General features: G+C 38.1%; 1 protein-coding gene across 1 annotated transcript in view; it reads right to left on the reverse strand.

The window, feature by feature from the left end:
- FBXL5 (F-box and leucine rich repeat protein 5) overlaps positions 1 to 24,147 on the reverse strand; it is a 34,343-nt gene that overhangs the window by 4,244 nt on the left and 5,952 nt on the right. The window contains exons 2-10 of the mRNA XM_041459261.1: positions 17,987 to 18,202; positions 16,178 to 16,273; positions 15,213 to 15,396; positions 12,806 to 12,988; positions 10,339 to 10,464; positions 9,710 to 9,858; positions 9,442 to 9,524; positions 6,937 to 7,659; positions 4,010 to 4,158 (exon numbers count right to left, since the gene is read on the reverse strand). Of these exons, the coding sequence (XP_041315195.1) occupies positions 4,010 to 4,158; positions 6,937 to 7,659; positions 9,442 to 9,524; positions 9,710 to 9,858; positions 10,339 to 10,464; positions 12,806 to 12,988; positions 15,213 to 15,396; positions 16,178 to 16,273; positions 17,987 to 18,202 (1,909 nt within the window). The remainder of the gene's footprint in view (positions 1 to 4,009; positions 4,159 to 6,936; positions 7,660 to 9,441; positions 9,525 to 9,709; positions 9,859 to 10,338; positions 10,465 to 12,805; positions 12,989 to 15,212; positions 15,397 to 16,177; positions 16,274 to 17,986; positions 18,203 to 24,147) is intronic.

The following is a 24,147-nucleotide window of genomic DNA, read 5'->3' on the forward strand; positions in this document are numbered from 1 at the left end:
AACCCGTTCCACTATCTCCCATCTTCATTTGCCCATTACCGCTTTCAGCACAGCCCAGTTAGCAATGTACTGTGTATCTAGGAGGACACTGCTCCATACAGCAATTTCACACACTGCATACTTTGAAGACCAGCTGATGATTTGAATGAACTTTGACAGTTTTGATGGCCAGGTATAGCAAGCAACCACTGGGTGTTTGCAGTGTCAGGTAATTACTGGCTTATGTAATAAAACATCCTGACAGGGATGAGCCAGATACCATCACTGCTGGACTTAACAAGGAGCCCAAAATGTAGTATTTTAAAACAACATGTGATGGAAGTGTGGGGAAGAACAGTACATGCAGTGGATCGTAAGGAGAAGTGTACTTCCCTCTTTGAACACTTACTAAGTGCTAGCAGCGAAGTGCTACATTAAACGTGTTTTGGGTTCACCTGGGAAAGCAAAGTTAATCACATTCTCATCTAACCTACCACAGTCTACATTACTGGTTTAGTTACTTCTAAACTGGATTACTGTAATGCTCTTTACCTGCACATCTGATTACTCAGATGCTTAGGGGACTCAGAATAGAGGTGAGGTCTGTTTACTTGTGGTGAACATAGAAACACATTTGGTAATGTAGGAGGAGCAGAGCTATTTGATTACTTCATTTTGTTACATGTAGTAATAGAACAAAAATTAGTCAGAATTCCCTAGAATGAAGTTTGGCATTCCACCAAGAATCCATGATGACATGGACCAAGACCACAGTAAAAGAACGTCTCCTGTCAGGGCAACTGGCTGCCACCACTATATAATATCCTTCCAGAGATTTGTGAGTACACTGGTGATCTGTAGAATTTAGACTGAGACCTACACTTGGAACACTGTGTTCCCACATAAGTCTGCACAGTGGTCCACCTTAAAAGAACTGGCAAATTCTTGGCTTGACTGCTGAAAGACAGAGCAACTGTGACCAGGGACTTTTAAATGCCAGAAGAGTGAATAATTAGAATCAAACTTTATTTCATTAATGCCCTATTTCTTTAATTACAGAATCTGAGGACTACATAATTAAAAAAACTCTAGAAACTAAATCATACTTAAATGCTGAAAAGCTCTACTGCTGCAGAAATTAGGGACCCCTTTTTTCTAATGCCAAAGCTGAAACCACTCCAGGTTTTGAAATGAAGAAACGAGTCAGAAAAATGGACACAGCTGGACAAAACAGCCTTAGGACAACAAGAACTCAGTGGCAAGATGTAACTCAAACATTAAACTCTTCCTGCTGAGTTTAGTGTGATCCACAACCAAATTTGTTTTAGACAAATGAAATCAGCCATTAAAAGGGATGTACATTGACAGATTTGTTTTCAGCTGCAGCTGAGGGTTATCTAACTCCAAGTCTCCAGCACTGTGAAAAATATAAGAAATCCTAAACATTAGTATGCAAACAAAAAACTGAAGTGAAGCTAACAGTAAACAAACACAAAACAGATCTGCAAGTGTATGCAAATTCATGGTTTCTGGTCATAAAAACTGTACCATGTTACTGGTGTGCAACAGCAGTCAAATTTAAACCCAACTACTTCACTACAGCTGCTCTACTTTTCTAGTCTTGCTCTACTAAAAAGGTAGAACAGCACCTGCTGAAAATACAAAAATTGCAACCAATGTGCCTACCAAACACGTGCACAAGCCCTCCACAAAGAAATTCCAATGAAGCTGGGTTGTATCTAAGGAGTCCCATTAGGCTTAGTGTTTGTAGGGAAAAAAAAATCTGAAAATAAGCTGCAGGTAAAAGTAAAGCCCTTAATCATCAGCAGATGACAAAGCTGTATCTTTATTATTTATAGATGGCTAAATTCCATGCTGTTGGCTCCATTTTTTTTTCTGCAAGACTGACAGGTTTTCCAATCTCTGATTCCAGAGTACAACTCCTTCCCCAAAAACAACCACTGATAAGCTGGTGGGCAAAGAAAATTATGAAATTATTCTGGACATGCTTACAGATCAGTAAACTTTGTGCAGCAGTTAGGAATACAATCTGTAAATGTGCAAATAAACAGCTTCAGATATGGACTGATTTACATGAAACAGCTACTGCTTTCCCTAGTTACTTTAGAAACACCAAATGATACAGAAACAGCTGCTGTAGAAATCCTGCTGCCCACAGAATGGAATAAGGCATCAGTTTCACACTGAACAGCCCTATCACAATGAAGTTTGATTGAAAATACAAGGAACAAAACCCAGACAAAACTGCAGGGAATTCATTTATAAAGGCTACTTTCCATAAAGCCATAAATTTCGAAGATGACATTATTTCTCAAGAGATGTAAGAAGTCAGACCATTACAGGCTCACTGTCCTGTGCACTTCTCTCTACAGGAATAACTGTTGATCCAAAGGCATGCATGATGCTTTAGAGAACTAAGCAGAGCTTATAGGCTCACAGATTCCAGCAGGCAGTAAAAAGAAGGAAATAAACAGGAAGAGGACCAGACAACTTTACAGAATAATTCAAAATTATTCTGTTTAAATTTAAACAATTTCTTGAGGATACTATGAAACAGCCAAGCTTTAAAGTGGTGGGCTCAAACACAGATTTGGGCATTGTAAACTAATACAAAGACGTTATGGTGTATTTTATAGGGACAAGATGAAAACCAGAAATGTCTGAGGACAAATTATCTCTGGTGTTACTGACAGAAGTATAAACAGAGGAAAAGTAGCAAGCAATCAGACATAAAAGGAACAGGATTCTAACTGGTCTTTGAAGACATCTTTAAACTCAACAGAATGCAGGAAAAAGAGTCAGTGAAGGATTAAAAAAAAAAAAAAAAAAAGAACCTTAAAATTTTCAGGTAGAAATGAAAGACAACAGAAAATAGATTTTTAAATGCTGTAGTATAGACAGAATGCAAGGAAGTAACAAAAAGCAAGTGTGTCAAAAAAAAAAAAGCAGTGTCAAAAAAGTGCATAAGGTGCAAAAATTATGGAAACAAGTTAAGATTTAATACTTTCACTTCTAATATTATGATCCAATCCAAATGCATCATACTGTATAGATTTCAATTGATTGAATACCCAAATATCAGTATAGATTTACTTGCAATACCAAAGCTCTGGCATCTGATACCCAGGCTGGGGTTGCATCTCAATACAGACACAAATTACTGAGCTGGACACCATGAACTACCAGGTAATAGCATTTTGGTTTTTACACAAAATAAGATGTACAGACCTATGAACTTGGCTATCATCTACTTTCCTTGCCTTCTGTTGCACTTACCTGTTTTAAATTCACACATGGAATACCAGTCACACCATGGCTCCCATCTCTAATGCTAGGAATGCTTACTGGATTAATAGACTGAGTTCCAGTGTGGCAAGCACTGAAAAGACTTGCACCATGAACAGACTATGCATTTATACAGATCCTTCTCCAGCTTAGATCCATCCCTAAGTTACTGACTCAAGCAAAAACAGAAAAAAACCCTGAACTATACTTTCCATAAGGACATGTGATGATAGAATCAAAACCAGAACTAGTGCAATATGGGAGGTTTGGATGGCAAGACACACATCACTGGTTTCCTAAAAATCCCTGCTTTGGTACCAACCTAATGAAGCCTCTGTCTGAGGTTATGACCATACAGAAAACATACAACTGCATGATTTACAGTGGAAATATGGACAGGGCAAGAGTGTAATAGTAGCTATGGAGACTTTCTACCCCTATTAGTTATGCTAAACTCAGTTAAGAGATACAGGCACTAAAAATGCTTTCCTAAGTAATACAGAACTGTACTAGTGTTACAACAACAACAACAAAAAACAAAAACAAACAAAAAAAAAGGCAAAACCGATTTAACAGTGATAATTTTGCAATTAATCTGTGAAACCCAGTGCTACACAGACATTAAAAAAAAGGTGAGGTTTTGGTTGTTCTTTTTGTTTTAAAAAGTCCCCATACTGAGCATCACTCCCCAGAAAAGCATCACATCTCCCTAGAAAGACATTACCGTTAATGTTGTCACAGTAGTAAAAGTGTTCATCTTTTAGAGAGGGGCATGCAGAAACTAACTCCTGCAGGCCTGCACCAGTTACAGTGAGACAGCCCGAGAGGTTCAGGTGCTCCAAATGCGGCAGTCCTCCTCCCAGAGTCAGCGCCCTGTGGACACACAGAAGAGACGCGTTAAGAGTCCGCATGGCAAGCACTGACAAGCGCCCCACTGCACCACCCCATCACAGACCCGCTGCACTCCTGCAACAGACACGCCTCCAAGGAACCACCGAGGTTTAAACGTGCCACTTCTATACTCTCTTTTAAAGGAGGATCACCCCTGAGCCACACAACAGGCCTGCACAGACTTCTGCAGAAGGTAACAATTCCACAGACAGACTTTAGTGGGAAACCACTTTTTTTATGGATGACACCAGAGATGACCAACCATTTCAAAGAACTACAAAGCCATTCTTCTTCATAATACCAATTATTTTGTCAGGTCTTCCAAGGTGATGTATATTCTTCATTTCATACTAAAACATGACACTCCCAAGTTTGGTGCATTATGCTTCCCAAAGTTTGACCCTTTTTTTTTTGTTAAACTTATTTTGGAATTCAAATTTGTGTTTTCCTAGGACTGACAGTAGAGCTTCTCTCTTCCAACACACCATCTTACTGTTCAAATGTAATTCTCTAGCTTTCTCTGAGTGCAAGAGAATTAGGCTGCTGATTCAACAGGCACATAGATGTACCACACCTGAGCAATTACTGCACGTCAACCTGCTCTCTTCCCTGCAAGCCCACAGAGCAGCCAGCCCAAGTTCAAGCAGAAACAAGCTCACTCACCTGAAAAAAAAACACCAGGCTTGAATCACCAAACTGCAGATTCAAGCCAGGATTTAAAACTGAAGATGCCTTCAGAGCATCACTGTACAAGCTTCTCCTGTCAGCAGGGAGAAGCAGAACTGCAGGCCACAAAACCAGCTATGAAGCAAATGGACTGGCATGTGTTTGTATTTGGGGGTTTTATTCTTTCCCCAGGGACTCAAAAGTATTCTTGTGACTACAAGAAGCACTTGTTGCAACACACTCTCAGCTCCTAAATACTTTAACCCAAAAAGCACCAATGGGAAACTGGCAATGCAATTAAACCCTTGCCATGACTCAGTGACCAAATCTCCCTTTGCTCCCACACTACTGAGTCATGAAAAACCAGACCAGTAACATGTCAAATACACACAGCACAACCTAATCAGCACCTAACAAAATTTGTCAGGACAAGTCCACTGCAACACTTGAAGAGAAACAAGCTCCAACACAAAGCCCAGATATCTGAAGCATACCCTTCAGGTAAGGAAGAGTAACACTGGTGAGTGAGTGTCAGAAGAATCACAGGAGACATCTGAGCAGCTGGTAGTTGTGAACATCAAATGGGAACAAAATCTCAGGAGAGAAAAATTGATGCCAGCAACACCTCACACTACTCCTCAGTTACTACAGCAAACAGCACAGAAATGCATGAAGTCTTCCCACTCCAAGAAGCTTTAATTAGCCCTAAGCGCTGCAGCACACCTGAGCTGGAGGCTGCAAGTACGCCAGCCTCATCCCATTTTCTGTACAAAGCAGTAACTACGTATTTCTGACAATACAAAGTATCAGTGGCAAATAGCAAACAGAGACTTCTGTAACTCATTAAGCCATCTCAATGTTCAAGTCAAACATCTTTTCTCCTCCTTTAACTGTTACATGAGGCTGTATTGAACATGTTGCTCTGCACATACAGAATTATCATAGAATCATTTGGGCTGGAAAAGACTCTTGGGAGAATCACATCCAACTGTTAACCCAGCACTGCCAAATCCACCCCTAACAGCACCAAGCGTAACATCCTTTGCATACCTCTAGGTATGCCACTTCCCATGGCAGCCTCTTCCAATGCTTGAAAACCTTTTTAGTGAAGAATTTTTTTCCTAATGGCCAATCTAAACATCCTCTGGTGCAACTTGAGGCCATTTTCTCTTGTTACTTGAGAGAAGACACCGACCCCCACCTGGCTACAGCCTCCTTTCAGGTGGTTGTGAAGAGCAGGAAGATCACCCTTGAGCTTTCTCTTCTCCAGGCTGAGCCCCCCAGCCACTCCTTAGCAGACCTCTGTTCCAGACTCTCTCCCAGCTCTATTGCCCTCCTCTGGGTATAGTCCAGCCCCTCAATACCCTTCTTGCAGGGAGGGGCCCAAAAGTGAGCACAGGATTTGAGGTGTGGCCTCACCAGTCCCAAGAACAAAGGGACGGTCACTGCCCTGGTCCTGGGCACACTATTGCTGATACAGGCCAGATGTCACCTGGGCACAGCTGGCTCGTGTTCACTCACTGTCAAACAACACCCCCAGGTCCTTTTCTACCAGGCTGCTTTCCAGCCACGCTGCCCCCAGCCTGTAGCACTGCCTGGGGTTGTTGTGACCCAAGGGCAGGACCTGGCACTTCATCTCATTGAACAGACAACTGGCCTCAGCCTGTTGATTCAGCCTGAGCCTAAATTATATTGTTATCCAGACAGGTTAATCAAGATGTTACTCCAGTTTTACAAACTTTCAAGCATACTGGCAGGCATAATTAAAAAATTGGTGAATCAACACAATTTCTTAACAATAAATCACTAGCAAATCTAAAAGCATTAATACTGTCTAGAACAACAAATCCACAAAAATACTTGACTTCAGAAGACAGATATCAAAGATTTTACTGTTATCTCCAAAAGAAAAGCTGGAAAAAGTTTTCAAGTCTAGTACTGTAACTATTTAAGAGAGAAAGACCACTTAAAACTTACCAGTTTCTTCAATAAAAATGTTTCTACTGAAATGAGGCAGATTCATCCCAGAATGGCCCAACAAATAAAATCAGAAAAAATATTCTGCAGCAAAATAGTTCAAAAACATCTCCTCACCTGAGAGCACGGTCTGTTATCTGGTAACAGCCTGACAGACTGAGAAACTGAAGAACTCGTGCAGTCTCTTCCTCTGTTTTTTCACTCCCAGAGTATGCAGAGTCTTTTTTCTCTGACTGCTTAGTCCTTATTGGTTTTCTACACAGTGCAGAGGACTCTGGAAGTGCTCGAATAGTTCTTAGTGCTGTCCCAGCACAACAAAACGAGTGACCGCAGTAAATCAAGTCAGTAGAAGCACAGTGCTGCTGCCACCCTCTAGTCCTTAACCCATAAATGTCTCTATTGTAGCACAATGCAGAACAATTAATATGGGATGTTGGTTCCATAAGACAAAATCCTTCAACATTTCTGTGTCTCCACTCTGCAGCATCTTCAATGTCAGCTAAATCATCAGCATCTAGCATCCACACATAAGCAGAACTGAAGTTTTCTGAGCCATCAGGTTTAGTCCAGTGCCGCTCACCATTTCCTCCCTGAATGAGATTTTCATTGCTGATTTCATGCAAACCATTATACTTCTGGCTGGGCTGCAGAGTAATCTCTCTGTTCTTCCACAAAGTCTTAGTGTTCCTGTTCCTGCAGCTTTTCAGAATGCCTCTGCTATGATGAGTTGATATGATACCCAGTGCTGTGGAAATCCTCTCTATAGCCACATCTGTAATTTTTTCACATCCAGACAGATCAAGGTGGCGTAGATTTTGACAATACCCAACTGAACACCAACTGAAATCAGGGGAGGGAAAAAAAAGTGGTTTGGTTGAGAGGTGGTGGTTGAGGTTTTTGAGGTTTTGCTCAGAAATAGTTGTTAAGGCTAAAAGTATGAAAAAACACTTCACATAACATACAAAAAAGCAACCCGAGACAGATTAGATTTGATACTCCAAGTATCACCTAGAAAAATTTTGTAAGTGTATACACCTAGAAAAATTTTGGCTAGAGAAACATGAAATCATTCATGAATCAGTAACAACTTATATTTCTCCCTGTACTAAGACTTAAAAGAAGTCCAAATTTGCTTTATACTGAACAAATACTTGAATAATAGATCAGACTGCAAACACCAAATGCACATATAACAATTTTGAAAAACAAGTGCATTATACTCACCAGAAGCTACCAAGAGACATCTGAGTTACTAAACATCAAAGTTACTTCTCAAAAGGCTGAAAATACTGAACTAGCAAATTTCACCCCCCCAAAAATACATCTGAGCTTCCATATTCAGTTTGAAGTAATGTAACAGCTGTAATTTCTAGAATTTTGAGTTTCTCAAAAACTGGCTGAAACGCCAGCGTACTTAGATCATACATCCTCCTGTCCTTTCCCATTGTTCCTAGGAATTGGATTCCTGAAACAGAACCTGTGTTTCTAATTATTCCATCATTAATTAAAAATCAGACTTTCATTTTAACAAAAGCTTACTCTTACCTTTTAGCTTAGTCTTACCTTTTTCAAGTGGAATAGAAATTTTATCTACAGTAATATTTTTACATTATTAGCTATAAAAGTATGTAAGTAATTTAACTGACCTTTACCTATCCATAGTTAATGTTACTATCATTTACTTTAAGTAAATTTACTATAAGTAAATTTATATTAAATTTTAATTTATATAAACATTTTAATTCATTTGATTTTACTATAAATTTACTGTAAGTAATTTACTTCTATAAGTGATTATTTATATTTAGAGCAAGCCAAACTCATTTTCTGAGTTACAAATTGGAGTGTTGTAAATACAGATATATGATGAGTGGCAAATAAGGTAAATTTCACTAGATATTGACTTCTGAGCCCTGAAAATTCTATAAAGCTTTTATTTCAAATAAAACTTCTTATACAAGCTGCAGGGTGTTGCTGCCAGCATCCATGCCAGAGAGATTTTGTGTGGTGTTCACACTACCTGAGAGCACTACATGATGTAAATGCAGAATACTGAAATACCCACTGAGTTTCAATACCACAGTAAGACCCACTGGTGCAGGTTCTGCATCCATACACCATCCCACTGACATCAATGACATTTCTGCAGGCCTCAGTAAAACTCAGGAATCCACAGACAGTACACCTAAGCCTTAGAGCTTTGCCTATCATTTGATTTGAGTGTCTGAAATAGCAGTATTCCACACCCTACCAGCTGTAGCAGACCAAGAGAACTTCCTTAACTGAGCAACTCCATACAAACCTATGGACAAGTTCTTAATACTAGAGCAAAACCACAACTATTGTTATGGGTAGGTACACACTGATAAGTAAAAAGCATCCAATAGTGAAGACAGAGAATTTTAAATGGCCACTATAAAGTTACATGTTTTACTTGGTATTTTAGTGATGTTACCCTGGTTTAGTTCTTAGTCACAAGTCACATGGGAGTTACCAATTTGATTTCTCTTTCTTTCTTTCTTTCATTCTTGGCAATGGACTAAGAAATGTTTGAATGTTTCCGCCCAACACTCAAAAACCTGGATTAAAAGTTTGTTTTAAAGGAAACAATAATTATCTAACCTTTCAAATACAGAGTCTGAAATATCGGTTTGAGTGAGATCCAAATATTCCAAGTTGGGGCAAAGCTCCAAGATCTGTCTAACCTGAAAAAAAGAAAGGAAAATAATCAGTAAAGATACAAGCCACTAAGGCTGCACAAAGTGTCTAGAGACAACTTACAAAATAGCATTGTTTTGGACTACAACCCACTTATACAACCCAAACACGTCAGTTATTAATTAAAGACTGCATAGCCATAATTATTAAATTCAAGTTTCAAATTACACACCATTTTGCTGGACACTGCAGAACTGTAGGCCAATACCAGTGTCTTCACTGAGGAGCCTACAAGCGGGAGGACATGATGAATTAGGCCATGAAGTAAACGTTTTTCCATTTGTGCTATATTAATGGCAAGTGAATCTTCAGCTGCTTCTTCTGCAAAATAAACCCAGAGAGAAAGATTTAAAATCATTAAAGGACTTGGAGAAATATTTACTACAGGTTATGTACTGCTCAGGGCAGCCCGGGACAGCTGTTTCCACCAACTTGCTTTAGATATCAAAATACTATCTCACAGGGCATTTCATATATACATAAATATATCTATAGCTGTAATTTAACAGCTTGGGACAAGTTTTTAATCAAGCCTAGAGCATCAGGATGTAAGATGATTCATCCAAACTTTCTGAAGAGATGAAGCCTAATCTGTACCTTCAGACACATCTCCATAACTCTTCTACCTCCTCTCATGTTCGCTCTTTCATAGACAAATTAATTCCAGTCATTAAGATCAGATGCCTGCTTCTCTCCTACCCACCTCCATCTCCGTTTTTTTCCACTCAGCTTGTTTCTTACAGCTATGTCATCTTCAGGAAAAAAAAAACAAAACATTTCACCAAAATCAATTTTACCTACCAGATTCATCTATGTCAGCATCTTCATCCCACTCCTGGAAAGCACGACTTTCATCTTTTCTGTTTTTCACCCATTCCTCATCAGGTTCAGTCTCAGTATCTGCTGCAGGACCACTATACCAATCACCTACTCACCACCATCCCCCAAAAAGAAGAAGGAAAACAAAGTTAATAAAAATTTCTCACTGCAGCAGAAAGCAGCACTGAAAGCTTTTCAGTATACTGTGACCTGATTTAAGGGACATAAATGAATTTTGAATTCATCCCAACTAAGGCTGGACTAAACCTTAAAATAATTCTTTGTTTGATCTTTATCCTTAAGCTTCAAAAGATTCTTAGAACAGTTTCAGTACCATCCCAGAACTCATAGCCTATTATGCCTGCTTGAGACACACCTGCTATTCTCACTTGCTTAGTAGGGACCAATAGGATCACAAAAATAACAGAAAAACTCATGAAATATCTGGACTGTCTAGGTGCTCAAGTTCCTTCTGGTAAATAAATTATTCATCAGCTTTTAGTGTAACACTTGGTTGAAGATATCTCTCTTTTCCTCTGGAATATTACAAATATACAGTTAACCAGCCTGGTTAACAGCCCTGCACATGACAACTCTAAGATCACAAAAAAACAAATTCCGAAAGAATCCTTCTTAAAACAGCTACAGAATACTTGTAACATACATATGACTCAAAACAGTACACAATCATTTTTTAGAACATCTGGATGAAAGTGAAGATCAGCAACAGCTCTGCTGTCTTAGCTGGTGGAGCACCCCTTTCCCCTCAAGGTTACTGCACAGGCATTAATTCACTTCTAGTTTGGATATATGGCAGCACTGGGCTCAGGATAAGCAGCTCAGCTGCCTCCCTTGATGCACACATGCTGAAAAACAAACCACCTTACTGAACTGTCTTACAGGGGGGAACCCTTCTCTTCCTAAAGCAAGAGCAACTCAGTGACAGCTAAAAGAACAATGTTTCTTCTATGAATAACACAATGACAATGAAATTCTAATTGACTGTCAACCATTTAGTTTTGGTAACATTTCTCATTATCTTTAATCCATCTTCATATTACATAAGAAGCCTCAGAGGCCTTCTGTGTACTAGGAGTGGAAAAAAAAGTAAAAAATTTAACTAAGCCTACATAAAACTACAATTCTTCTGCTCTCCCTGTGGCAGTAAATCCCATCTGAGAAGCTTCCACCCAGTTAGAGCACTTCTGTACAAACAACTGTAGTAGTACAAACAGTACACCATAAGAGCAGCTTCCTGTTGTGCCAAGCCAGGTTTAGAAGCACTCATTTTAAGCACTTGCCTATTTTTTTTTTTTTTTTTTTTTTTTTGTGTGTGTGCATGTGCAGCACTGAATTATCAAGACAGTTATGGTGCAAATGCAAATTTAAGAATTTGAACTTTGGAGCCTCTCTACTCAGTCTTTGGAAGCTTGGGAACCAAACTATTTCCTTGAGGAAGATTTGCCAAAAAAAAAAAAAATCAGAGAAAGAAGTTATTTAATTCCTCTCTGCCTTGTACAAATTTTAGAAGCCATAAAGAAGTTTTTAGTTTTTATGTATTTCTAAAGCTAAGTTATATAAACACAGCTTTTCTCTTAAAATCTTAAAGGCATACAAAAGACTTATTAAACAGCATAGACTGTCTCCTTTTACTGAACTACACTGACGTGACAGCACTGTGAAGCCTGCAGTTCCATACTCCAGTGATTCTTTAATACTCACATCAATATGGACATAAGGCTACAAATACATTCTGATGACTTGTAACTGCCCTCACTGGAATACAGGGTATTTGGTATTTGAACAGGTACTTTTGCAAAGGTCACACTTCTCAATAGGAAATTCTAATTAACAGAAGAGTTTGAGGGAAAAAAGTTTTAAAAAAACACTGCAGTAGAAATTACTGAAGTAATATACCTAAAGAATCAATACTAAAACTAAACATTCTTTCAGTTTTCTTTGAAGCTTAACTAGATTGTGAGGAAACATTAGAACTCCAATTATTTCAAACTTCCTTTCTGCAGTTATGCATTTCATTTCTACCTAGTAACCTAAGAAAATAATTTTACTGATATAAGTGTAACAGCAGCATTTACAATCCAAAACTTCTTAGATAATTTAATAATTCAGATGTTGTATTAGTGAACATATTATTAGCATTCATACAAGCAAAAAAAAGGGGATTTTACCTCAGTAAATCTAGGTAAGCTCAATACAAAATGTGCTCAGGAGTTTCAACCAAGACAACTGCTAGTTTCTTAATGCTACAAAATTGATATATGTCTTGGGGATTTTTAACATTCAATCAAGTTTCAGGACACTATCCTTGTCAGAAAGGTACACCTCACATGCTCAGCTGTCAGGCTCAGCCTATACTAAAACACTCTTTTTTACAGGCCCAAAAATTCTGATAACTGATGTGCTTTGAAAGGAGCTAAATGGAACTTACCTCTGGCCCAGCGAACAGGGTAAAGATGTTTCCACAGAGATCCAGTTTTAGCCAACTGTGACCATTCAGTGCTTACTTGACTACACTGACATAACTCTTGGGGGTTAAGGTAACTGAAAATGGTCACCATTACTTCAGGAGGGAGATTAGTAATATTTGTGGTGTGCCCTGTTACTTCAGTTTCTGAAATACAGAAAGCATGTGTTAAGTGAAGCACAGACTCACAGCTTTAATAACAGCAGTAGAACTCACATTTTGACTAGAAAAAACAAAAAATGTGTCTGAAGAAATGTTAACAACTGTTAAAGATAGGTATTAGTTTGGCTTTAAAAAGCTTTCACTGTAACAACACCTTGAACAACAACAACAAACCAGCTCAGTTTTCTGTTTGCCACTTTCTCATCTGGCTCATTCATTCAAAAAAAAAAAGTAAATTAATGCTACTCAACCACAGAAAGATGAAAACCATACCTGCTATAAATGAAATGCTTTAAGAAAAATGCCTTCTGTTGCAGATGGTATCTGTACCTGGTCTGCCACATTCCCAGGAAACAGTACTAGCACGCAGAACCTACCAGCTGGGACCACTCTCGCTGGAAGCACTCAGCCTCTTGACTGGGACACAGAAAAGTTCATGCTCAACTCTTGGCACCTGTCTTGAATTTTATTTCTAGCTTTAGCTGCTAGCACTGACAATTTTAACTTCTGAATGGTGATGAGCCATTCAGGCTGTAAAGTAATAAATACTAAGATGAGATAATACTAAGTACTAGATGAGGGACTAAAATTTGACCACCGTAATTAATACTTCAACGGAAAGCAGTGGGAGCTATTTCCAACAGCTCTCCCTGATCGCCATACTGCAAAGAGAGCTGCAAACTATATAAAATAACGAAGTCAGAGCTTTGGTTAGTGAGGCCTTTGGGTGTTTTAAGAGATTTTTAATGTTTTGTTTCAGAAAAATTTCCTTGAAAACATTTCCTTGACTTTTCAGGAGTCCTTTCAAATAGTAGGCTTCACTAATAGTGGGGTTTTACTTCTAAAGTGCCTAGAACTTTTACAGAGAGAAGCATCAGATTTTTGTTTTCCAAAGAAGCTTCAAAAGTGAGCATAATGTAAACTTTATCATGTGATAAGTTATTGCTACTTCAAAAAATATAATTAAATACAGTTTCACTTGATGAATCAATGTATTTATTTGTACAACTAGCATGTTGCTGCATGAATTACAGAGAATTTCGCAGGAAAATGCAGTTAAGCCTGCACTAAGGACTGCAAGCTATTTAACTTTCTTCCTTTTCTTAAAAATTAATGAAAAACACATATTCTCCTCTCTCAAAGCCTAAAACACAATGATTGCAGAATTACTATTGTCCCAAAACTGCTATTTCAGGTAGATTTAACAGCAAGTAATGCCACAAAGCTACGTCTGTCACATTCATCTGTTAAGACTCAATAGTATTTCACAGAATGGACCATGATCTTTTCTGAAGGCTTCACCTGGAGGGCAGAAAACGACCAGTTGAGTAGTTCAGAGAAGTCAAGTTTTATCAAAAAAATCTGATTACAGACTAATTCATCAAGTTTTTCTAATGAGAGCAGCATATCTTATCAACATCACAAACTCAGTCCTTGAGAGCTCACTGTACATATCAGACTCACACCAGCATTACACTTTTGGTACATTAACTCTCCTTCCTTGGGGCATCAGTTCTTTTTTGTTAAGAGAGAAAACTGTAAATACTGACAACTTAGGCTGATTCAGCAGTCATAAAATGAGCCTGAAGTCTACTTTAGTAGTTATTTATTCTAAGTTTCACTAGAAAAGGCAGTTGGAGATAAATGCAAAGTAAGTATCCACTTTCAGAACACGCATTTCCTCTGACTTATTCACATGCTGCACAGATTCATACACTTGCATTACTCACAGGTCCTTTCTCATTCCTGAGAGGCTCAGGAAAGTTAGGCAGAGGAGTTGGGAAGGTGAATGCTTTTAATTTGAAATATTGTCACCTTGATAACTATTCTGTGTTATTAAAACATCAACACAAAGAAGCTTACAAAGCTGTCCTAAAAACCAAGAATGAAATGCAGAGTCTGCAAGTAGAAAATACAATTTCAATGGAAGCATGAAATTAGAAGTTAATTACATTTTCCATCTGTTTATTGCATAAAATATTAACATGGGAGGGAAGGGAGAAGACGACTGTTGAGAACAGGTAAACAGTGAAGTACTATCTCCATTACAACCTGCCAAGATGCCCATATCAAACAATTAAGTTTCTGAAGTTTCAAAATTGGTTTGCAGATATGCCCATTTTATAAGAATTACTCTTTCTGCCCATACATCACTAGGTTTTTTAGATAAAAACTGCAGTCTGAAGGTTACTTTAATTAGATACTTCACCTTGATCTGCCTTCTCATCCACAGAATACTTAAAGACCTTCTGAAGCTCTTCTGCTTGATTCCACTTACTGAGACCTCTGAATTCTGCAGCCTCTTTCTGTGAGCAGTGTTGTGCAATTACTTTCTTCTTAATATCTTTCAGCTCTTCATAAGTGAAGTATTCCATCAACATTGGCTGAAAAACCTAACACAAGGGGAAAAAAATCTGGTGCTGACAGGAATAGTCAATAATGCTACACAGATCTACCTACACAGAATTTCCTGTTTCAAATTCTCTCCAAGTAAAACATGTCATGTACTAAGTGAACCTAAGGACAGGACCATGGAAGTTTTAAATTCCAACCCCCTGCTTTCTAACAGAACATAGCACAGTATCAGGCAAGCTGTTTTAATTTTTTTCCCCACCAGAATAAGGAAGGGATTAAAGTTGCTTAACCTATATAATTTATCAAAGTACTCACATGGAAGGCAAAGTAGCAAGGCAGAGAAACATGAGAAAAGACTTCCCATGGACAGACTTGAGAAGAAGCTTCCCAGTTTTTGGATACCCATAAATCATCAGACTGGCAGTACTAGTCTGTTTCAAATATAGGTCAGAAGCTGTTTGGGAGTGTCAGTTTGACTCATGAAGCACTGGTTTACAGGACGTCTCTTTTCTCATTTAAGTTTTGCTACATATCCATTTAAACTACTTGCTGCAAACAATCCTCGCCCCAATGGACTTCTGTTATTAATTTTTTTAAGAACCAGAATTTCAGCATAAACTTCCTATATACTCAGTTTCAGAACATGTCAGTTTCCAGTCAGAGTACTGAACAATGACACTACAGTCCTGAATGTGAATTAGCATGGCAATAAAAACAGAGAAGTGAAAAAACAATAGACCTCTGAGCCATCTGTCCCTATTCAGTTATTCCAAACCCCAAGGAAGATCTCCATCACATTTGAAGAAAATCTTTACCTACCTCCTCTTCCTCTTTCATATGAGGAAGGAAATCCCTGGTAAAGGCTTCCAATCTCTCCTTCAGCTGTTTCGCATAGTTTAGCTGTTCATATTCATTCTGAGAAGAAAGCAAAGACTTAATGGTTGCCCAATCTCATCCAGTCATCCAAGGAGTGAACTGTCCAATAAAGTAGTGGTTCAAAGGAAAGCCCATTATGCCTTTCCCATGCATGCAGCATTTTTCACGGTAAGAGCATATTTCATGGTAAGAACTTGTTTACTTAATGACGCTGACACTGTGTACTGGCCTGTTAGCAGGCAGAGCAAAGAATTCCATTCCTGCCTGAGTCCAATTTATTGTCTTAGCATATATGAATTCATTTCTCTAATCCCATTTTTACTTTGGAGCAAAGACTGAAATCTGCTAATCTACAATCTCACACAAATTTCAAAGTAGCAGCAGACTAATTTAAGTATTTGCATGGTTTGTATATCAAGTGTTCTATGATAAAACAGCTCTACTTAATCTTTTAACTGAATACATTTTATCTTAGTTATTCTAAAATTCTAACTTCGAAATTATAATCAAAATTTACAGTCAGACTTGCTGAACAGATTTTTACTTTGGAAATTGAAAGAAGTCTTAAGTAAAGATAGAACTGACTTGTAAACATTCAAGTTCGTCCAACCTCATGTATCAATTTGTTAGATTATTCTCTGAGTCATTATAAGAAGCTGGTTCTGAAATCTGCCCAGTAATTGCAACATACTGAAGTTCCTCCTGACTCTTACTGTAAATGTTTTTTTTTTCAAGCTTCTACAACATCAGGAAACCCTGACTATTACAGAGACAAGATTAAGCCATCAGTTTAAATGAAACTAACCACTAAAGAAATCCAGTAACAGAATAACATTAACATCCTATCACAGAAGGTGTAACACAAGGCTAAGTGTTAAATTTCCTTCTTTCCTTAATTTCCTGATTTGTTAATGGACACAAAAAATAATTTAAGGTTTATTATGCATAGGGAAAAAATCATTTGTAGGGTTCCCAAGTCAAAATTATGCTTAGATGGTAAAATGGAGTCAATCACCTGCATATTTAGTATTTTTCTTACTGAAAATTTGGACCACACATGCTAGAAATGTAATGTGGGATGTCAAATGACCACTGGAGACTATAGTTCTTATGGGGCAGGAAGAAGGAGTTGAGCTGGGTACCCCAAGAGACAGACATGGAAGAATTCAAGAAGAATTCTACTGGAGAAGAACTTACAGATAAGTTACTGTCAAAAAAGCCAGACGCAGAAATAATATTTAAGAGTTCTTTCATGACTAGACTATTAACAGGACTGCTGAGCCACAGATTACTGGAAGGAGTACACGAGCCACAGAACAGAACAATGCTGCTTTTTTTTCTTAAGTCTGGGAATCATCTCCATTTGTGACAACAATCACAAAAAAAAAAAAAAAGATCCTCAAGGTTTCCTAACAAATTAATAAAATCCCATCATTTCTATCACCAGGAACTTCTGAACAGTTAGCAGGGAAGTTTCAAGTATAAAGACTGTTTGGCTATCTCTCTAAAACACCTCAAATTATACAGTGAAGACTGTCTGCCACAAAACACATCTCTGAAAAGACTTTACTAGAAACTTTGTAATTATGGTGAATGGCAAAAGAATTTGTGTTTCGGACTAGGAAGTATCAAAAAAACTTAAAAGTTTCTTCTTCCTCCTTAGTTTTATTCATAAAGAATATGAAGAAGATCCAAGGCAAACTAATATGTAATCACAGATTGTTTTCCTTAGGTCACAAATAGTCTACTTACCTTTACATTCTTTAGCCCTTTCTCAAAAAGGCTAAGCATCTCTGAGAGTTTGTTGTCCGAGTGTACATTGTACACTGTCCGGCTACGCTGCTGAAGCAAACCAATGATACACTCATTTTCAATCTGCTCGTGCATTTTAAATTCCTTGAATGTAGCATAAAGAGATTGCAGCAGAGCCCGAAAATCATTGTTGTTGGAGAAGTTGGTCTTCGAAAGCTAGGAGAAAGAAAAGTTCATAAAAAAAAATGAAAATAATGTCAAACTCAAGTTAAATCCTTAGAATAGGTATTAGCTCCAAAGAATTCATCACTCCCCTTACTTATAAAAGGTAAACAGCTTCAGTTTTTAACATAAAACAAAGCCATTAAAATCAAAGTTGTATTTAAGCAACATAAACCAAATCTTGTGAAACACTGAGGTAAAGAAATGTAGAAAGATTTCCTGGCGGAAGTCAATGCAATCTCCCCAGTCCAGCAGATTACTGACAGGACCTTTCCGAATCCACATTTTTGTCCATACCAAAAAGCCATTAACACAGGCCCCTGAGCCCATCCTTAGGGATGTATTACCCATAAGGAATATTGAGTCCTACCAGTGAATACAAACTACATTAGCTGTTGGAAAAGGTTTCCAGGGGAGCAAAACCCGACAAATCAAGACAGATCAAAATTCTAGGTAATACAGTAGTGCCATTTTTACATGTATACAACATGTATCAGCAACAATACATTTTAAAACTGCACTTTCCTTTGGTGAATGTAGAAAGAAAACCAGAGACTTTTCCATTCTTATGCTTTATTCCAAGAGCAGCTTCAAGAATCATAGCCTACAGCAGTATACAGGACCAAGCACTCTAAAAGTAAACTCCAATTCAGAAAACAAGCTACTGCAATATTCAAATGTGGCTTAGCTACAAAGATTCTGGAATCTACGAGTTTTACAAGAAATGGGAATCTGAGACATACATATTACTTACATCAAAAACAATTACAAATTGAGATATGCAAAAAAATTTTTTTTTTCATTAAAAACCCCCAAATGTACTTACTCATTGTGACATTGCATTGCCACTTCCTGGCAGCCACCAGCAAAATGCAACTGAAACGTGCTGGACACCTGCCAAATCCTTATGTAACTCCAAGTCAGCTGTGCATACTGTACATTACATGCTGTACATATGAGCAAAATGACTCTCACTATGGAAAGACAAAGTTACTTAGCCTCAGAAGTGAGAGAAAACATGGCGAGGTTTAAGAGGGATTTTTGGTTATTCTCTTTTTTTCCAATACGCTTTAGACCAACTACTGACAGAAGTCAGAAAAAATTCATGTCTGTAACACACTGTTAGGATTTGAAGCATATGTTGCTCTGTATTCCTAATGGGGAAAGATCTTGGCTTCAAAGGTCATTTCAATCCCCTACTAGAGAATGCAGCACCAGAAGCAGTGGTACTACATGAAACTGAGGGCCTGATTTTCCACACTGAAAAGCAGAAGCCTAAGCCAGGAGAGGCAAGGGGCACAGAAGCAACTCCTCAGGACAGCCTCCCCACCTCCTGGCACCTGTGAGTCACATCTCAATAACTACCTGGGGTTTCTCAGGTGGCATTTCCTTTGATTAAGAACAGTGTAGATACAGTTCATTCTACCCACAAGGATCCACAAAGTAACTAGAGGCAGTCCCTAAAGACCCTTTTCCCTCCAAAAATCCCATATGCTCCCAAAAGCTTAGCATTTTGACTGACTTAAAAAGTGTAAACAAGACTGCTGAAGTGGGTAACAGGAAGGTTCCACAAATCTACGGCATTGCACTGTTAGCTTTAAAACAAATAATGAAAATGGTTCTGATAAAAATCTAGCATCTTCTCATCATCTTGACTCAAAGGTTTTTCAAGACTCAAAATGTTCTGTTGAATCCACCTATTGTCATCCACAAATCTGGAATAAATAATCTCTTTGTGCACGCAATTTAAGAGCCTCCGTTAGAAACGGATTGTTATAGAAGCCACGGTAACATTGTATAGTCACTTCTGCTCCTGAGGCTTCCAGTAGATACCCAACAGATTAGGACCTATGGAGAGGATATTGAAGTTCAGTAACTACACTTGAATCAGAAATCACTGTATTAAAAAGGTCAGCCAAAGCTGAGAACAACTAGCTTTTCAGAGGACAGGTAGCCTAGCAACAAAGTCACTTGGTCAGACCTGTAATTTCATTACCAGGATTGATGAAGTTTTAAGGTAGGGGACAAGACTATTAACAGACAGCAGCTACTCCATTCCAAGGTCCACTTTTCACCAGCTCTAACAAGAAAAACTAGTGCAGGAGTTTAGTAGTGCAAGAAGAAAAATCACACATCCCCAGATTCAAAGAGAGAATGGCAAGGAGAAGGAAATGGACTGTATAATGGATTTTTTTTTTTGATTCATCAAAAATATTAAGCACGGCACATGTGAAAACCCTGAACAGGATTAAAATACACCACACTAAACCACAGCCACCAGTGTTCAAGAAACTTGGGAGCTCTCTGGGCTTCTGAAGACATTATATTTAAACAGCTGTACATTACAGCACAACTGGTTTTGTGTTTGGAAAGCAAACTCTAATTGAGGAGCAGTACTACAAGAGCAACAGTTTCAGTAGCTCCCGAAATGTAAGAATTATTCATAATCCAAACAGCCTGAGCAACTGTCCAAACACTCAGTCCTTTGTATTGCAACAACTGTTTGAAACATTTCAGAGACTTATGGCTGATGCAGGCATCATCTAGAAGTAGCCAGGAGCTTTTAAATTCACTTTCTTTATTAAACTTTTATTAAAAGACAATAAATTATGCAATTAAAGCATAGCCATACTTGAAAAATCTTTGTAGCTCAGACAAGTACACGCCAGTTTCACGTGAGTGTCCACCCTACTGGACTATAACAGAGCCATTAACATGGTCATGATGAATGTACAGACTTGTACATCTCTAAAACACACTGTTTAATTTTTGTGTTTTAAGAACAAGATACCAATACTGGCAATATTAACAGCAATTGCTCTTTAGACAGTGCTTCATGTTCACAACACTCAACTGAAATAACTACACTCAACTCTTGCATCTCCCTCATTACTTTAGCGCATTCATTAAAAAAATGAAACTTTCTATCTGATGAAGACATAGACATTTCTATCTAAAATGTTGTGAATAAATAAGGAAGCTCAAAACTGCTAATTAAAAAATCAAACAAAACACAGTATTTAACTTGGTTTCTGGAAGTGTTTTATACATGTGCCAATATGGAAAAATGTCTTCTTAGAAAAAGGAAATTAATTTTCCAGCAATGTTAGTTTACAGTAAGTAAACTGAAACAGTTTTTTCCTACTAACTATGCCAAAAATACATTTAAGGAGTGAATAATGTTTGCTTCTTCCTTCCAAGAATACTATGAACCGACAAGAGAAAGCAGCAAAGAGGAATAACGAAAAAGTACACTGCTCTTATCAGACTAGCACAGCCGTAAGTGAAGTCTGTGCTGCATGCTAACATTCCCAGTTATGAGTATCTCTATTCCCAACTACAAGCTGGAAAACAACACAAATTTGAGGAAGTGGAATAGGAGCAGAAAAATTTATTTTTCCACTCTCCTACAGATTTCACAAATTTAAAATGGAATCTTTTTAATCTTTTTTAACCTTTTCTCAATGTTAAAAAGTTTAATGCGGCCACAAATTCACAAACTGCTTAATTTCAAATGAAGATTTTCCCTATCAGCATAAGAATTCTGAACAACCACTAACCTCAAAAATTCAGTCTGGAACCTAAAAAAACTGAAGACATTTTTTTCTTTCTGGTCTTCTTGATCAGTTGTTGTTCTTTTTCATGTGACATCCCAAGTTACATTTTTGACAGGTCATTCCTCTATATTCTGTTTTCCATGTATAACCACATCAAGACAATCAGCTGACAGCCACAGGATATAAAAGACATAATATTCCTGACAATCAATGTAGATTAGACTTCTACCACTAGTTAACTCATTAGATTTAAAATTAATTTTAAAAATAGTAAAATATTTTTCATTATGGAGCTGGTAGACCATTCTGATTAAAAGAAAAAATATATCAGCATATAGATCAGGAAAGTTTTTCACCCACAATGTGGCTGGGAACTGGAACAGGCTCCATAAGGAAGCGGTCACAACACCAAACCTGACAGAGCTCAAGAAGCTTTTGGACAACACTGTCAGGCACATGGTTTGACTCCTGGGGTTGGGATTTTTGCATAAGGCCAGGAATTGGAGTCAATGATCCTGATGGGTCCTTTCCAACTCAGACTATTCTATTATCCTATTCTATGAAAAAAAAAACAACTGAATTTTAGAATAGAATAGCACCAGAAGAAAAAAGAAGTAGGCATTACTAGTCAGCTGTACCTTTTCACTGCTACCTAATTCTTAGGTATTAGCACTCTGCATATGCAGTAGCACTAAAACTCTAAGGACAAATCTGGACTCTGCAGAGGTATTTATCTCAATTTCAAGCACAAGAAAATGGAGGAACAAAAGCCATAACAAGATGTGCCTGTGTCAACAGCAAGAGCATGCAGTTTCATGTTATACTTAATCTGCTGGAAATGAGGGCGTTGGTATAAGGAGGAAACACCAAAGGAGCAGCCCTGCCTCTGACTGTACGTTCCTGCTGCTTCCCTGGAATATGTGCTAGCAATCATGCAGCTGCAAGATGAACCCATCTGGTGTACTAATCCAGGGAGGAGCTCTGCCTTTTACTGGGTTCATTTTTCACCTGGCTGGAGCACTAGTAACACCCAGTTACAAGCCATGTCTTACAAGGAATCCACAGGAAGTTTCAGAAATATTGTTCCCAAGGAAGAACTCGGGTGCTGAGGTAGCCTAGCCAAGAGAATGACTGTCCTCAGTGTCACCTCTCCTTGGCTTGCTCTTTATGTAAACGTATGAGGTGAATAGTAAGAGAATTAGCTAAACTGCTTCACACTCCCACCTGTTTATGTGTATGAAACCTTAAGTCAGGGGAGAAATCAGTTATTCTATCCTGGGCACGTTTCTTGGCAATGGGTCAACCCAAAATAACAGCAATTAGTTAAGCAGGAAGGACAGAATGTGGCAGAACTCAGCAAGAAATCCAAAGCTTTCAAATGCCCTGATGTTGTCTTCTCAATGCAACCCCGTCCTCTGTGTAATTTTGTAGTTGTTTTGCAGCATCACTAAAGTCCTGAAATCTCTTTTTAAAAAACCCAAGTACTCAAAAAAAAAAAACCCCTCAAAAAAAAAACCCCACAAAAAATAAAACCTCTAAACCAAACAAAACAAACAAAAAGCTCCACAAACCAAAACCAACCAACAAACAGCACAGAACATTCAGGCACACAGAAATTACATAATTATTTTGTTTTCAAAGAACACCGGCAACAGGGAAGGTAAAACCTCATATTCTATTTTCAAAGGCTAAGATCCAGCTGATAAATGCCAAGCATAAGAGAACAGTGAAAAAACCTCTTGTATTTCCATTTTTATTGGTGTCTGCCATATCAGTGTCCTGTACTATATCCACAGTCAATTTTGTCTAATGAACACCTATAGATCAGGTTTTGAATCATGGAGAGCATTTCACAATGAGATATGAATAACAACATGGGACTAACTCAACCAAGATTTTCAGTGATGCAATTGCTACAAATGTCAGATCCTCTTAGGGTTCACAGTAGAAAGCACAGCTCAAGATGCACTGATAAAATCAGCTAAGCCTCCTTCACCATGTGATTTCCACAGGCAGAAGCTTACCAAGGCTAGAAGAACAAAGGCCTGTAGGTCTGTAGAACCAGGTCTGTAGAGAAGAACCAAAAATAATTTAAAAATCTAAAACCAATGAAAAAGCTACTAAATATATGAGCTATGAGGGCCTTGAATGAAATCATGATGAACACTTGCAACTATGCTGTTATTTATCTATCTGTGTCACATTATTCTACATGCCATGGAAGACTTCTTTCCTGGTTTACACCCTCAAGGATACAGGTTCCTACTAAGACCTGCTCTTCTGGCCTTCTGTGAGGTCATACCTGAAGCCCCAGGTGTAAGTCTCCCACTGCAGTAACTCACAAAACAGAACCAGAGCAAAAATGTCTTTGCACCTCTGTAT

Source organism: Pyrgilauda ruficollis, unplaced genomic scaffold (assembly GCF_017590135.1).
Source record: "Pyrgilauda ruficollis isolate IOZ18807 unplaced genomic scaffold, ASM1759013v1 scaffold1, whole genome shotgun sequence".
NCBI classification, from domain to species: domain Eukaryota; kingdom Metazoa; phylum Chordata; class Aves; order Passeriformes; family Passeridae; genus Pyrgilauda; species Pyrgilauda ruficollis.